This window comes from Oncorhynchus keta, chromosome 1 (genome assembly GCF_023373465.1).
Source record: "Oncorhynchus keta strain PuntledgeMale-10-30-2019 chromosome 1, Oket_V2, whole genome shotgun sequence".
In the NCBI taxonomy this organism is placed as follows: domain Eukaryota; kingdom Metazoa; phylum Chordata; class Actinopteri; order Salmoniformes; family Salmonidae; genus Oncorhynchus; species Oncorhynchus keta.
In genome coordinates, this window is record NC_068421.1 from 95,297,654 (window position 1) to 95,315,153 (window position 17,500).

At 44.1% G+C, this 17,500-nt stretch overlaps 1 protein-coding gene across 2 annotated transcripts in view; it reads left to right on the plus strand.

Annotated features, from left to right (window-relative positions):
• LOC118374205 (angiomotin-like 2a) overlaps positions 1-6,628 on the plus strand; it is an 18,043-nt gene extending 11,415 nt beyond the window's left edge. For both annotated transcript variants that reach the window (XM_052467355.1, XM_052467358.1), the window contains exons 6-9: positions 493-767; positions 1,069-1,370; positions 1,471-1,658; positions 2,527-6,628. In XM_052467355.1, the coding sequence (XP_052323315.1) occupies positions 493-767; positions 1,069-1,370; positions 1,471-1,658; positions 2,527-2,756 (995 nt within the window). In that variant the 3' untranslated portion in view covers positions 2,757-6,628. The remainder of the gene's footprint in view (positions 1-492; positions 768-1,068; positions 1,371-1,470; positions 1,659-2,526) is intronic.
• Positions 6,629-17,500: the final 10,872 nt, after the last annotated feature.

Sequence of the window (17,500 nt, forward strand, 5' to 3'; positions counted from 1 at the left end):
AGTTCACAGCACCTACAATGTGAAGTGGAACTCTCTTTACATTCTTAGAATCCATTAAAGTGACGAACTGAGTAACTTGAATGGAATCCAATGAAGGAACTCTTGGGGGGGTCTAAGATCTACTCACTGAGAGATCATGTGGTCAGTAACATCTGTAGCGGCCATTATCACTTAAACATTCTAACGTATCCTCCTCTCTCTCTCTCTCTCTGTCTGTCTGTCTGTCTGTCTGTCTGTCTGTCTGTCTCTCTCTCTCTCTCTCTCTCTCTCTCTCTCTCTCTCTCTCTCTCTCTCTCTCTCTCTCTCTCTCTCTCTCTCTCTCTCTCTCTCTCTCTCTCTCTCTCTCTCTCTCTCTCTCTCTCTCTCTCTGTCTGTCTGTCTGTCTGTCTGTCTGTCTGTCTGTCTGTCTCTCTCTCTCTCTCTCTCTCTCTCTCTCTCTCTCTCTCTCTCTCTCTCTCTCTCTCTCTCTCTCTCTCTCTCTCTCTCTCTTAGATGAGGAACAGCAGCGGGAGGTGCAGCGTCTGCGTGGCTCCGGGGAGGAGTGGCTTCGGCGCCGGGAGGTTCTGGAGCTGGCCCTGGGGTCGGCACAGACCCGTAACCTGGCCCTGGAGGAGGAGCTTAGAAGGAAGAAGGCGTACGTAGAGAAGGTAGAGCGGCTGCAGAGTGCCCTGGGCCAGCTACAGGCAGCCTGTGAGAAGAGAGAGGCCCTGGAACTGAGGCTGAGGACCAGGCTGGAGCAGGAGCTGAAGAGCATCCGATCAGCACAGGTGAGCAGGAGAGGAGAGGAGACACAGCGTGGTGCACACACACACACACACACACACACACACACACACACACACACACACACACACACACACACACACACACACACACACACACACACACACACACACACACACACACACTTAAAGTGCTGCCTCATGATCCACATTGACACGTCATATGTGAACCCCAATGCTGTCGTCAAAACACAGGTCTTACAAAACAAGACCACTGCTGCTTCGAAACATTCTCCTTACTTTCTTACCAACCCTTTTTTCCTTTTATTTTGTTCCACGTTGTCAGTCCCACAGCACGGCTAGTGGTCCTGGCTCCCTGCCCTCTGATCTGAGCTCCATGGTGTCTGTACAGCAGCAGCAGCTGGCTGAGAGAGAAGAGAGGATCCTGGCTCTGGAGGCTGACATCACACACTGGGAACAGAAGTACCTGGAGGAGAGCACCATGAGGCAGTTCGCTATGGACGCAGCCGCCACCGCTGCAGCTCAGAGAGACAGCAGCGTCATCAAACACTCGCCTCGTCACTCACCCGACAACAGCTTCAACGACCACCTGCCATTCAGCCACAGACATCGGGAGATGGAGAACAGGTACGTACGTCATACTTATCCCCTTTCCCTCTCGTTCAGTCTTTTCTGAATGGCGAATGTCACAAACGCATCTATGTAAATCTCCGCATGTGTCTCTTAGAATCCGAGCGCTGCACTCCCAGCTCCTGGAGAAGGATGCCGTGATCAGGGTGTTACAGCAGCGGACTGGACCAGAGCAGCAGGCCCTCCTCCGCCCTGCCAGGTCCGTCCCCTCCATCAGCACCACTGCCAACGCCTCCACATCCACCTCCTTCAATGGCCCGGTGGAGCGACCCACCTGGGGAAAAGGTGAGCGCTATAGCCCAGGCCATACATTCATGTCAAGAAGACTATTCCTACATCCCAAATGGTACCCTACATAGTGCACTACTTTTGACCAGAACACTATGGAACCCTATTCCCTATAGTCTGCACTACTTTTGTCAAGGGTCCATAAGGCTCTGGTCAAAAGTAGTGTACTATGTAGGGCATGGGGGGGCATTCGGGACACAGATGGAAAAAGTAGGAGAAGACAGAGAGCCAAGAGGAGCCAAGAGTTCAGTGCAGATATAGCTACTTCCTGAAGAATCTGGAGAATTATGACATCGCTCTGTCTTCTCCTTCTTTTTAGTCTTCTGGGGGGGGGCGGGGGGGGGGTCACAGTTCATAACGCCTGGAGGAATGTAAGTTCTAAAAACAGCCTATTAACTCTGAGACAACTGGCGGGCTTGCTTCGTGTCGCCAGGCAGAATGTTGCACTTCTTTAAAAAAAAAACTAGAGTTTGGGGAGAGGACCCAGTGAGGGGACATTCATCAAATAGATGACTACATATTTCAGTAACATGTACCGTATGTCATCTCCTCTCTGGGATTGACGCTCTGCAATAGACGTGGCAGAGAAGCTCACAGAACAGATGTTAATTAACCAGCTTCCTCTTGTTGGTCTGTGATCTGGTAATTAACCAGCTTCCTCTTGTTGGTCTGTGATCTGGTAATTAACCAGCTTCCTCTTGTTGGTCTGTGATCTGGTAATTAACCAGCTTCCTCTTGTTGGTCTGTGATCTGGTAATTAACCAGCTTCCTCTTGTTGGTCTGTGATCTGGTAATTAACCAGCTTCCTCTTGTTGGTCTGTGATCTGGTAATTAACCAGCTTCCTCTTGTTGTCTGTGTTTGTAGGAAAGAGCCTCTCTGATGACCAGACGGCTGCTGCAGTGTCTCCTCTGTCCCGATCCCCCCACCAACACCCCCGCACCCCCCTGGCCCTGCCTCTCCCGTACTCCGAGCCCCAGAGAAGAGACCACAGCAGCCAGTGTGATAGTGATGTCCCAGCCCAAAAGGCTGACCTCACAGTGGATCCCCCCAGCAGTTCAGACACTGCAGCAGGCGTAGTAGAAATCCTTATTTAACAAACGTTGAACTGTGGATGGACAGTGAAAACATGGTCGATGACCGAGACAACTTCCTGTCCTGCATATCCCACCCAGAGCGAAGAAGACAGCCTGCCCGTCTGTCTGTTTCTGGCCAGACTGGCCTCCAGAAGGACACTTCCTTTGAAGACAGAGGGACAGTTTGGAGACGGACATGGACATGTGTTTCCTACCTACCTTCCTTCCTTCCTTCCTATCTACCTACCTACCTTCCTTCCTATCTACCTACCTACCTACCCACCTACCTACCTTCCTTCCTATCTACCTACCTACCTACCTACCTACCCACCTACCTACCTTCCTTCCTACCTTCCTTCCTTCCATCCTTCCTATCTACCTACCTTCCTTCCTACCTACCTACCTACCTACCTACCTACCTACCTACCTACCTACCTACCTACCTACCCACCCACCTACCTTCCTTCCTACCTTCCTTCCTTCCTTCCTTCCTTCCTTCCTTCCTACCTGAGAAAAGAATCCAGAAGCATCAGGAAGTGTGTAGCAGACAGAGAGGAGAGCTCTGCTCCACTTGACTGTTTTTCTCTCTACACTTAAGAAAAGTGAAGAAGAATTGAATTGGCCGTGTTCTCTAGTTAGTGGACCTGCCAGGGGCAACTACCCCAGTCTCCATCTGAAGCCTCCAAGGTACTCAGACAAGGCTTCTGCATCGCTGCACAACCTGAGATATCAATCAAACTGCGTTTTTTTATTATATTAGTATGTAGTTGGTGTTTTATTTTGATGTATTTATATTCTTGTTTAAGTGCTGCTCGTAGTGTGACGTGATGTGTTTGTTTGAAGAGTTGTGTGTCGTTTGGCCTTTAAGAAATCTGTCTGTCTGTCTGTCTGTCTGTCTGTCTGTCTGTCTGTCTGTCATTCACCACCCCTAGACCCTTGTCTATACACTTCTATTCATACTGCATATCTGTTTCCGTCATGGACAGACAGTGTGTTAGATACTTTGAGCTCAGCATGCCAAGTCAAACATTCCTGGGGAAAAAACTACATCACTATCCCACGGCTACTTTTAGCTTGTTCTATGATTACACATAACCTTCCTATTATGTTGTAACGCTAATATACGTGCTTGGTGAAGACAGTTGTAAGAGTAATCTCTCCTCCTCTTCCTCCTCCGATATCCTTGGATGAGTGGTCCATTTCACAGTGTGCTTGAGTACCGTAAATACCAAACAAACCCAACTTCTGCATTCCCAAGCCTAAATTAAACTATGCAGTTGGCACTCTCCTCTCCCTACACATCACAGACTGTATGTTGAGGCTCCGCGCCCTCCCAGCTTTAACACTGGAATGGGAATGGGCCTTGTTTTAGACTGGAGGGTGGAGTAACGGTGGATGGCATGTCTGTCTGACCTGACTGCTCTTCCTCTTTGAGAAACAGAGGACGAGGAAGAGGAGAGGCTGCCGTTCACACCACTGGGCCTGATGTCTGAGATGCCCAGGCTGTGTCCCAAATAGCATCCCTATTCCCCATGTAGTGCCCTGGTTATAATTAGTGCCCTGTAGAGGCCAGGGATCATCAACTAGATTCAGCCGCAGGCCGATTTTCTTCTTGAGCGGATGGTCAGGGGAGGGCCGCAACATAATAACAAATGATTTGTAGATTGCAAATTGACCGCAAGAAACCCCCCTTTTCTTATTTTTTAAATAGGATTATAACATGATCATTTTATAAACCTTGCTTAACTGCCCCTTGAACAAGGCAGTTAACCCACTGTTCCTAGACCAGTTAACCCACTGTTCCTAGACCAGTTAACCCACTGTTCATAGACCAGTTAACCCACTGTTCCTAGACCAGTTAACCCACTGTTCCTAGGCCAGTTAACCCACTGTTCCTAGGCCAGTTAACCCACTGTTCCTAGGCCAGTTAACCCACTGTTCCTAGACCAGTTAACCCACTGTTCCTAGACCAGTTAACCCACTGTTCCTAGGCCAGTTAACCCACTGTTCCTAGACCAGTTAACCCACTGTTCCTAGACCAGTTAACCCACTGTTCCTAGACCAGTTAACCCACTGTTCCTAGACCAGTTAACCCACTGTTCCTAGACCAGTTAACCCACTGTTCCTAGACCGTCATTGAAAATAAGAATTTGTTCTTAACTGACTTGCCTGGTTAAATAAAGGTAAAATAAAATAAAAAACATTAGTATAGATCAGATATATATCTCTATTATGCAGGGGGGGGGGTGTACTTTGGAACAGATTAACCAAATTAAAATCACTTGGAGCTGATTTTGCTGGTGTTTTTTATACTGTCTATAATGTTCGACAATAAAACATAATTGGAGAACCCTGACGATTTAGGGAATAAGATGACATTTGGAACACAGCCGGGTTATTGGTTTGGGTCCCAGACAGTCGATACCCAGAATGCCTCTGTCCCACCACCCTCTGCTGACAAGCCGGGCTAAACGACTGACGTTCCTTCCCTGATGGAATGCTCCCACTCGGATCCGAGAATTATGCTATCTAGAGTCTGACCCTTCACCTTTGATTTAACACGGTGTACATTCTGAGGATTCTAGTCTCTTTTTCAGTCTATTTATTTCTGCCGAGCCTCCACGGTAGCTGGTTTCTACCAGGAGCATCTGAGCGTCTTGTAAATCGCTGAGTAGTTATACACAGCAACATATCCGTGGAGACAGAGAGCTAGCCATATCTGTCTTGCATCTGCCAGTCTATTTGTTGATCGTGCTAAATAAACCCCAGTGTTATTTTGAAGTGTGCTGTTTTTCCCCCTCCTTGCTTGAGGATCTCACATTTCTGAGGTCTGAATGTCTTTTTTACATGTTTTGTATGTGTCCCTAATTTAAACTTCAGCCTGCATCTATTGGGATGGTGACATGTGTTGATACCAGTTAGCTCTCTCTCTCTGTGTGTGTGTGTGTGTGTGTCAGAGCAGGAATCTAAATGATTGTTTTTGACTGGAATGTGAGACGAGTGTTGTATTCAAACTCTACAGTCCTTCACCATCTTCAAATTATACTTATTTTCTTCTTTCTCTCACAGTGCATTTGCTGGTCATATGCTCTGTATCAGAACCATTTGCTGGTCATATGCTCTGTGTCAGAACCATTTGCTGGTCATATGCTCTGTGTCAGAACCATTTGCTGGTCATATGCTCTGTGTCAGAACCATTTGCTGGTCATATGCTCTGTGTCAGAACCATTTGCTGGTCATATGCTCTGTGTCAGAACCATTTGCTGGTCATATGCTCTGTGTCAGAACCATTTGCTGGTCATATGCTCTGTGTCAGAACCATTTGCTGGTCATATGCTCTGTGTCAGAACCATTTTCTGGTCATATGCTCTGTATCAGAACCATTTGCTGGTCATATGCTCTGTGTCAGAACCATTTGCTGGTCATATGCTCTGTATCAGAACCATTTGCTGGTCATATGCTCTGTGTCAGAACCATTTGCTGGTCATATGCTCTGTGTCAGAACCATTTGCTGGTCATATGCTCTGTATCAGAACCATTTGCTGGTCATATGCTCTGTGTCAGAACCATTTGCTGGTCATATGCTCTGTGTCAGAACCATTTGCTTGTTGATACCCTTTTCACTATAAATTGGACTCTGTTTACATAAAGTTGTCGTTTTGAACTGAGAAAAGAAGTTAATATATTTTGTATATTATTTCATTTTTAGTATTTTATTGATGTGAGAAAAAAAAATGATGCCAAAGATTTGTTCTAACATGAGCCTATATAAACCAAGCTGCGTGGTTTTAGTGTAAACACCTCGCTGGTTGAGCCCTGATGTTGCTGTGGAGAACTTGTCTGTGCCATTAACATTTCAATAATGGAATAAAAACAGTAATATATATCTTTAAGACTTTGTTGATGTTTTTCTCGTCGATGGTAGAAAATGGCCGACAAGGGAACTTCTGCACTTGCAAATACACATTATGAATATGCAACATTTCAATCCTATTGGCTGAGATGGAGTCTTCCAAGTCTTCCAAGGTTATACACATATGTATGTATGTATATATATATATATATATATATATATATATATATATATATATATATATATATATATATATATATATATATATATATATATATATATATATATATATATATATATAATGCATCCTGTGTCAACTTAACACAAGGCAGAGCAGACATGTATTACAAGTACAAGCCCATCTAATCAGAGTCAATAGACGGACATTAATAGTGTCTCCCTTTCAGCGGGTGAAGGATGGTTTATTCAGAGGAGAAAAACAACTCTGCCACCTGCTTGACTGTTGGCAAGAAACCTGCATCACAATATATCATTGGCGCATTACAAACACACGCACTCGCACACACACACACAGTCTTGTACAGCTATCCTTGTGGGGACACACACACAGTCTTGTACAGCTATCCTTGTGGGGACACACACACAGTCCCAGTGTAGCCCAGTGGGGGTGATTGCAGAGGATTTCCTCTAGTGCACATGGTGAAACAAAGAGTCTGTCTAGAGCCATCAATAGAAAAGGCTGGTCTGTATCAAAAAAACAAGGCTGATCTGTATCAAAAACAAGGCTGGGTTTCACCAATAAACAAGGCTGGTTTTCACCAATAAACAAGGCTGGTTTTCACCAATAAACAAGGCTGGTTTTCACCAATAAACAAGGCTGGTTTTCACCAATAAACAAGGCTGGTTTTCACCAATAGACAAGGCTGGTTTTCACCAACAGACAAGGCTGGTTTTCACCAACAGACAAGGCTGGTTTTCACCAATAGACAAGGCTGGTTTTCACCAATAAACAAGGCTGGTCTTTATCAAAATACAAGGCTGGTCTTTATCAAAACAAGGCTGGTTTTCACCAATAGACAAGGATGGTTTTCACCAATAGACAATGCTGGTTTTCCCCAACAAGCAAGGCTGCTTTTCACCAATAGACAAGGCTGGTTTTCACCAATAAACAAGGCTGCTCTTTATCAATAGACAAGACTGGTCTTTATCAGTAGGCAAGGCTGGTTTTCACCAATAGACAAGGCTGGTCTTTATCAAAAACAAGGCTGGTTTTCACCAATAAACAAGGCTAGTTTTCACCAATCAACAAGGCTGTTTTTATCAATAAACAAGTCTGGTCTTTACCATTAGACAAGGCTGGTCTTTATCAACAAACAAGGCTGTTTTTCACCAATAGACAAGGCTGGTTTTCACCAATGGACAAGGCTGGTTTTCACCAATAGACAAGGCTGGTTTTCACCAATAGACAAGGCTGGTTTTCACCAATGGACAAGGCTGCTATTCACCAATAGACAAGGCTGGTTTTCACCAATAAACAAGGCTGCTCTTTATCAATAGACAAGACTGGTCTTTATCAGTAGGCAAGGCTGGTTTTCACCAATAGACAAGGCTGGTCTTTATCAAAAACAAGGCTGGTTTTCACCAATAAACAAGGCTGGTTTTCACCAATCAACAAGGCTGTTTTTATCAATAAACAAGTCTGGTCTTTACCATTAGACAAGGCTGGTCTTTATCAACAAACAAGGCTGTTTTTCACCAATAGACAAGGCTGGTTTTCACCAATGGACAAGGCTGGTTTTCACCAATGGACAAGGCTGGTTTTCACCAATAGACAAGGCTGGTTTTCACCAATAGACAAGGCTGGTTTTCACCAATGGACAAGGCTGGTTATCACAAATAAACAAGGTTGGTCTTTATCAACAGACAACGCTGGTCTTTATAAATAGACAAAGCTGGTTTTCACCAACAGACAAGGCTTGTTTTCTCCAATAGTCAAGGCTGGTCTTTACGAATAGTCAAGGCTGGTCTTTACCAATAGTCAAGGCTGGTCTTTACCAATAGACAAGGCTGGTCTTTACCAATAGACAAGGCTGGTCTTTACCAATAGTCAAGGCTGGTCTTTACCAATAGACAAGGCTGGTCTTTACCAATAGACAAGGCTGGTCTTTACCAATAGACAAGGCTGGTCTTTACCAATAGACAAGGCTGGTCTTTACCAATAGACAAGGCTGGTCTTTACCAATAGACAAGGCTGGTCTTTACCAATAGACAAGGCTGGTCTTTACCAATAGACAAGGCTGGTCTTTACCAATAGACAAGGCTGGTCTTTACCAATAGACAAGGCTGGTCTATACCAATAGACAAGGCTGGTCTTTACCAATAGTCAAGGCTGGTCTATACCAATAGTCAAGGCTGGTCTATACCAATAGTCAAGGCTGGTCTTTACCAATAGTCAAGGCTGGTCTTTACCAATAGTCAAGGCTGGTCTTTACCAATAGTCAAGGCTGGTCTTTACCAATAGACAAGGCTGGTCTTTACCAATAGACAAGGCTGGTCTTTACAAATAGACAAGGCTGGTCTTTACCAATAGACAAGGCTGGTATTTACCAATAGACAAGGCTGGTCTTTACCAATAGACAAGGCTGGTCTTTACCAATAGTCAAGGCTGGTCTTTACAAATAGACAAGGCTGGTCTTTACCAATAGTCAAGGCTGGTCTTTACAAATAGACAAGGCTGGTCTTTACCAATAGACAAGGCTGGTATTTACCAATAGACAAGGCTGGTCTTTACCAATAGACAAGGCTGGTCTTTACCAATAGTCAAGGCTGGTCTTTACAAATAGACAAGGCTGGTCTTTACCAATAGTCAAGGCTGGTCTTTACAAATAGACAAGGCTGGTCTTTACCAATAGACAAGGCTGGTATTTACCAATAGTCAAGGCTGGTTTTCACCAATAAACAAGACTGGTCTTTATGAATACATAAGGCAGGTTTTCACCAATAAACAAGACTGGTCTTTATGAATACATAAGGCTGGTTTTCACCAATAAACAAGACTGGTCTTCATGAATACATAAGGCAGGTTTTCACCAATAAACAAGACTGGTCTTTATGAATACATAAGGCTGGTTTTCACCAATAAACAAGACTGGTCTTTATGAATACATAAGGCTGGTTTTCACCAATAAACAAGACTGGTCTTTATGAATACATAAGGCTGGTTTTCACCAATAAACAAGACTGGTCTTTATGAATACATAAGGCAGGTTTTCACCAATAAACAAGACTGGTCTTTATGAATACATAAGGCTGGTTTTCACCAATAAACAAGACTGGTCTTTATGAATACATAAGGCTGGTTTTCACCAATAAACAAGACTGGTCTTTATGAATACATAAGGCTGGTTTTCACCAATAAACAAGACTGGTCTTTATGAATACATAAGGCTGGTTTTCACCAATAAACAAGACTGGTCTTTATGAATACATAAGGCTGGTTTTCACCAATAAACAAGACGGTTTAAAAAAAAATAAATGGACAACCAAATGGACAAGGCTGGTCTTTATCAATAAACACATTTATTGCTAACTTGTTGCAATGTCTGAAGAAGTGTCTCAGAGACCTCAGTGCTAATCTACAGTATACACCTTGACAGTAGACACCTTGACAGTAGACACCTTGACAGTAGACACCTTGACAGTAGACAGTAGACACCTTGACAGTAGACACCTTGACAGTAGACACCTTGACAGTAGACACCTTGACAGTAGACACCTTGACAGTAGACACCTTGACAGTAGACACCTTGACAGTAGACACCTTGACAGTATACACCTTGACAGTAGACACCTTGACAGTAGACACCTTGTAGACACCTTGACAGTAGACACCTTGACAGTAGACAGTAGACACCTTGACAGTAGACAGTAGACACCTTGACTGTATACACCTTGACAGTAGACACCTTGACAGTAGACACCTTGACTGTATACACCTTGACAGTAGACAGTAGACACCTTGACAGTAGACACCTTGACAGTAGACACCTTGACAGTAGACAGTAGACACCTTGACAGTATACACCTTGACAGTAGACACCTTGACAGTATACACCTTGACAGTAGACACCTTGACAGTAGACAGTAGACACCTTGACAGTAGACACCTTGACAGTAGACAGTAGACACCTTGACAGTAGACACCTTGACAGTAGACAGTAGACACCTTGACAGTAGACACCTTGACAGTAGACAGTAGACACCTTGACAGTAGACAGTAGACACCTTGACAGTAGACACCTTGACAGTATACACCTTGACTGTATACACCTTGACAGTAGACAGTAGACACCTTGACAGTATACACCTTGACTGTAGACACCTTGACAGTATACACCTTGACTGTAGACACCTTGACAGTAGACACCTTGACAGTATACACCTTGACAGTAGACACCTTGACTGTATACACCTTGACAGTAGACACCTTGACAGTAGACACCTTGACAGTATACACCTTGACAGTAGACACCTTGACAGTAGACACCTTGACTGTATACACCTTGACAGTAGACACCTTGACAGTAGACACCTTGACAGTAGACACCTTGACAGTAGACACCTTGACAGTAGACACCTTGACAGTAGACAGTAGACACCTTGACAGTATACACCTTGACAGTAGACACCTTGACAGTAGACACCTTGACAGTAGACAGTAGACACCTTGACAGTAGACACCTTGACAGTAGACACCTTGACAGTATACACCTTGACTGTAGACACCTTGACAGTAGACAGTAGACACCTTGACAGTAGACACCTTGACAGTAGACACCTTGACAGTAGACACCTTGACAGTAGACACCTTGACAGTATACACCTTGACAGTAGACACCTTGACTGTAGACACCTTGACAGTAGACAGTAGACACCTTGACAGTATACACCTTGACAGTAGACACCTTGACAGTAGACACCTTGACAGTAGACACCTTGACAGTATACACCTTGACAGTAGACACCTTGACAGTAGACACCTTGACAGTATACACCTTGACAGTAGACACCTTGACAGTAGACAGTAGACACCTTGACAGTAGACACCTTGACAGTAGACACCTTGACAGTAGACACCTTGACAGTAGACAGTAGACACCTTGACAGTAGACACCTTGACAGTAGACACCTTGACAGTAGACACCTTGACAGTAGACACCTTGACAGTATACACCTTGACAGTAGACACCTTGACAGTAGACACCTTGACAGTATACACCTTGACAGTAGACAGTAGACACCTTGACAGTATACACCTTGACAGTAGACACCTTGACAGTAGACACCTTGACTGTAGACACCTTGACAGTAGACAGTAGACACCTTGACAGTATACACCTTGACAGTAGACACCTTGACAGTAGACACCTTGACAGTAGACACCTTGACAGTATACACCTTGACAGTAGACACCTTGACAGTAGACACCTTGACAGTAGACAGTAGACACCTTGACAGTATACACCTTGACAGTAGACACCTTGACAGTAGACACCTTGACAGTAGACACCTTGACTGTATACACCTTGACAGTAGACACCTTGACAGTAGACACCTTGACAGTATACACCTTGACAGTAGACACCTTGACAGTAGACACCTTGACAGTAGACACCTTGACAGTAGACACCTTGACAGTAGACACCTTGACAGTATACACCTTGACAGTATACACCTTGACAGTAGACACCTTGACAGTAGACACCTTGACAGTAGACACCTTGACTGTAGACACCTTGACAGTAGACACCTTGACTGTATACACCTTGACTGACAAGCAACGTTGTTAATTGACCATAGATTAAAAATAAGATACACAAATCCGTCTGTTTGTTTTTAAAATCGATACTTACATTTCCACCACCAATTAACTGTCTATTTGCCCATGTTTCACTGTGGTTTCTGATGACAAAGTGATTGAATTACGGTAAAGGAATACATGAACACCCTCCAAACAACCACAAAATACATTTAAAAAAAATGGTGTTCAATATTTGACAGGCATGTACCATAATTATCTTCTGAAGCACCTCATCCCAAAATTGACATGAAAATGTGACCTTCTTTAAAAAATATTTTCTATAATTTTCATTACATTTCATTTTTTTTTTACATATTTGTCACTGTTTTCGTGAACATCTGCTTTCTTTCCAGAATTCTTTCTCTCTCCTCCACCACATCTGCTGCATTGCATTCCAACTAGTCTGCTTTTAATTATCTCTAATCAAACAACACTCTCAGCTCAGAGGAATGTCTCTGGCATTTTACACAGCTGTGACGCACAGTCCAACCAACTCAGCAACTCAGAGGAATACTTATCTGGTACAATAAAACTAACTCAGGTCTACACATTCCATTCCAGAACATTCACCACAGAACATTCAAACATATTTACATCATATTAAGCTCTATTAAAAAAAGGAAGGCAATTGGCTGCCATTTTGTTCTTCGTAGAGAAAAATGTAAAATATGTTTCAGAGGGTTTTTTTCTGTATTTATTAAATCTGATTAATAAAAACACCTTTGGTGATTAATGTTCTGAATGAAACAGTCCTTCCTCCCTTCCTCTGTTGATCAACTTCATCATTCTCACTCTGTGAAAGACGTTTTTATTTTATTTTACATTTCCTTCTAAGAATGTAGATGGTTGAAGCAACATAATTAAATAGAGCACTATTTTATATTGTACAGCTATGGTTGAAGCATTAAATGAGATATGAACTTTGTGTCTTGCCAAAGACCCCACCGTCATGTGGCTGGAATATTGAGTCCCAGGAGCACTTTTTTTAAATGTGAAAACCTCACTTCTGTTAAATGTGAAAACCTCCCATCTGTTAAATGTGAAAACCTCCCATCTGTTAAATGTGAAAACCTCCCATCTGTTAAATGTGAAAACCTCCCATCTGTTAAATGTGAAAACCTCCCATCTGTTACATGTGAAAACCTCCCATCTGTTACATGTGAAAACCTCCCATCTGTTAAATGTGAAAACCTCCCATCTGTTAAATGTGAAAACCTCCCATCTGTTAAATGTGAAAATCTCCCATCTGTTAAATGTGAAAACCTCCCATCTGTTACATGTCTCACTCCGATGTGAAGTGGTCTTCAGAGTTGGTTATTAGAAATGTCTCTTTATCTTGTAAAGTTTTAGAATAATAATGTGACCATAGGATTTCCAAAAATCATGTGTTTTAAAAATCATCATCATTTTTTTTACATTTGTTTTATAAACAACATGTTTTATTGTCACGTTGCACCAGATATGTCCAGTGAAATGCATTAAAGGTTCAGTTATAGTAGGACAGTTACCCCTGGAGGAACTTTTAAACTTAATTAAGTGCCTTGCTCGAGGGCACATCAACATATTTTTCTCCTCATCGGCTTGAATATTCAAACCAGCAATCTGTCGGTTACTGGCCCAATGCGTTGACCGCTAGGCTACCTATTGCCCGTTTTCAAGAGGAGCCATGTCTAGCCTTGCTCTGTTCTCTCATGTGAGCTATGCCTCCCTCAAGCCTGCTGTTGGCAACTAGTGCTTTTTGCTTTTCAAATAGCTCTGTTTTTCACAGTAAATATTTTGCCTCCCTCGGTCCGTTGATTCCCCTGGGTAAGCGTAAGAAAGCATTCCATAGATTCCTCAGAGGTCTTCCCTCCCACTGAGTTGACTTGAAGCAGAGCAATGCTACATTTCAAAGCTCACAGCCTGGTCTCATAGACTAAACGTAACATAGTACATCCGGGAAGCTCAAATTAGTATGATATGGCGAAAGGAGGTTACCTACTCAGTTGTACAACAATGCATTCAACTGAAATGTGTCTTCTGCATGTAACCCCACCCCTCTGAATCAGAGAGGTGCGGAGGCCTGCCTTAATCAACATCCATGGCGTCTGGGGAACAGTGGGTTAACTGCCTTGCTCAGGGGTAGAATGATAGATTTTTGCCTTGTCAGCTCGGGGATTCGAACCAGCAACCTTTCGGTTACTAGTCCAACACTCCCCCCGCCAGGCTACCTGCCACCCATATGCTACGTTTGGTAGGGTTACATAAGATAGATGGTTACTTAAGGCAAAAAAACTAAAGTTATGTGATCGGTCGGGGTGGATGGGTGGGCATATATTACAAATGTCAAGCAACCAAATGGTTGCGAGTTTGAATCTGAGCACAAACAACTTCAGCATTTCACCTAATTAGCAACTTTCAAATATTTACTACTTTTTTAGCTACTTTGCAGCTACTTAGCATGTTAGCTAACCCTTCCCCTAACCTTAACCCTTTTAGCTAAACCTTTCCTTAAACGTAACCTTAACCTTTTAACCTAACTCCTAAACTTAACCCTAACCCCTAGCCTAGCTAATGTTAGCCAGTTATCTAACATTAGCCACCTAGCTAGAATTCCTAACATATCATAATTTTTGCAAATTCATAACATGTTGTATGTTTTGAAAATTCATAACATATAATATGAATTGTAATTCGTTACATCTCATGCTAAATGGATCTTTCCTCTGATTTACGTACAGAATAATACGAAAAGCTTTGAGACGAGGTTGCAGCTCAGGCTGGAAAGCTGAGAAGAGTTGCATGTCTTGTACTGGTATGTCTCTGTTGGGCAGGACTGGCGTTAGCAAGCGGGCTAAGTGGTTTACTACTATAGTCCCTGGGTCAGTCAATGTTTTACTACTATAGCCCCTGGGTCAGTCAATGGTTTACTACTATAGCCCCTGGGTCAGTCAATGGTTTACTACTATAGTACCTTGGTGAATAACACTAGGGTGATATCAAATATATTTCAGAGGGTTTATTATCACTGATTAGGCGATACATACCTCAGGGGTTGTATGGGTAAGAGGTTGTGATTATATGACAGAGGTCTGAGCAAAATTTGAACCTCAGTGTTCCTGAGCTCCCTTGGCATCGGCCCTCGCTGTACAGCTCAGAGCGGGGGAGGGAGGGGGGTTAATTCCTGCAGGAGTTCTAACACTTCTAACACTTCAGCAAGCCCAGCTTCCTCCACCCTCCTACCTCCACCCTCCAATTTCCACCCTCCTACCTCCACCCTTCTACCTCCACCCTTCTACCCCCACCCTTCTACCTCCACCCTCCTACCTCCACCCTCCTACCTCCACCCTTCTACCTCCACCCTTCTACCTCCACCCTCCTACCTCCACCCTCCTACCTCCACCCTTCTACCTCCACCCTTCTACCTCCACCCTGCTACCTCCACCCTTCTACCTCCACCCTCCTACCTCCACCCTTCTACCCTCCTACCTCCACCCTTCTACCTCCAACCTTCTACCTCCACCCTTCTACCTCCACCCTCCTACCTCCACCCTCCTTCCTCCACCCTCCTACCTCCACCCTCCTTCCTCCACCCTCCACCCTTCTACCTCAACCCTTCTACCTCCACCCTCCTACCTCCACCCTTCTACCCTCCTACCTCCACCCTCCTTCCTCCACCCTTCTACCTCCACCCTCCTACCTCCACCCTTCTACCCTCCTACCTCCACCCTCCTTCCTCCACCCTCCTACCTCCACCCTCCTTCCTCCACCCTCCACCCTTCTACCTCCACCCTTCTACCTCCACCCTCCTTCCTCCACCCTCCACCCTCCACCCTTCTACCTCCACCCTCCACCCTTCTACCTCCACCCTCCTACCTCCACCCTTCTACCCTCCTACCTCCACCCTCCTACCTCCAACTCTCCACCTCTACCCTACGCCTCTACCCCTCCACCCCTCCATTCGCCCCTACCTACTACCCCCTCTTACAAAAAAGACGTGAGAAAATAAATAAATGTGGTTTTCGGACACATGTATAAACACTCATGTGCACAAATCACGTGAAAAATGGCACGTGCATTTTTAAAATGTATTTTTTTCGCATGAGTCAGACACGTGTGAAGTTTCACATGGATTTTCAACATATATACTGAACAGAAATATAAACGCAACATGCAACAATTTCAAAGATTTGACTGAGTTCATATATGAGGAAACCAGTCAATTGAAATAAATTCATGAGGCCCTAATCTATGGATTTCACATGACTGGGAATACATATATTTATCTGTTGGTCACAGATACCTTAAAAAAAGTAGAGGCGTGGATCAGAACACCAGTCAGTATCTGGTGTGACCACCATTTGCCTGATGAAAACCAGTCAGTATCTGGTGTGACCACCATTTACCTCATGAAAACCAGTCAGTATCTGGTGTGACCACCATTTGCCTGATGAAAACCAGTCAGTATCTGGTGTGACCACCATTTGCCTGATGAAAACCAGTCAGTATCTGGTGTGACCACCATTTGCCTGATGAAAACCAGTCAGTATCTGGTGTGACCACCATTTGCCTGATGAAAACCAGTCAGTATCTGGTGTGACCGTCATTTGCCTGATGAAAACCAGTCAGTACCTGGTGTGACCGTCATTTGCCTCATGCAGCGCGACACATCTCCTTCACATGGAGTTGATCAGGTTGTTGATTGTGACCTGTGGGATGGTGTCCCACTCCTCTTCAATGGCTGTGTGAAGTTGCTGGATATTGGTGGGAACTGGAACACGCTGTCATACATGTCGATCCAGAGCATCCCAAACATGCTCAAAGAGTGACATGTCTGGTGAGTATTCTGGCCATGGAAGAACTGGGACATTTTCAGCTTCCAAGAATTGTGTACAGATCCTTGCGACGGGGCCGTGCATTATCATACTGAAACATGAGGTGATGACAGCGGATGAATGGCACGAGAATAGGCCTAAGGATCTCGTCACGGCATCTGCCAAATTGTGTAAAACAACATGGGAGGTGGCTTATGGTAGAGAAATGAACAAAGAATGCTATAGAGCAGTGGTTCTAGAATGCTATAGAGCAGTGGTTCTAGAATGCTATAGAGCA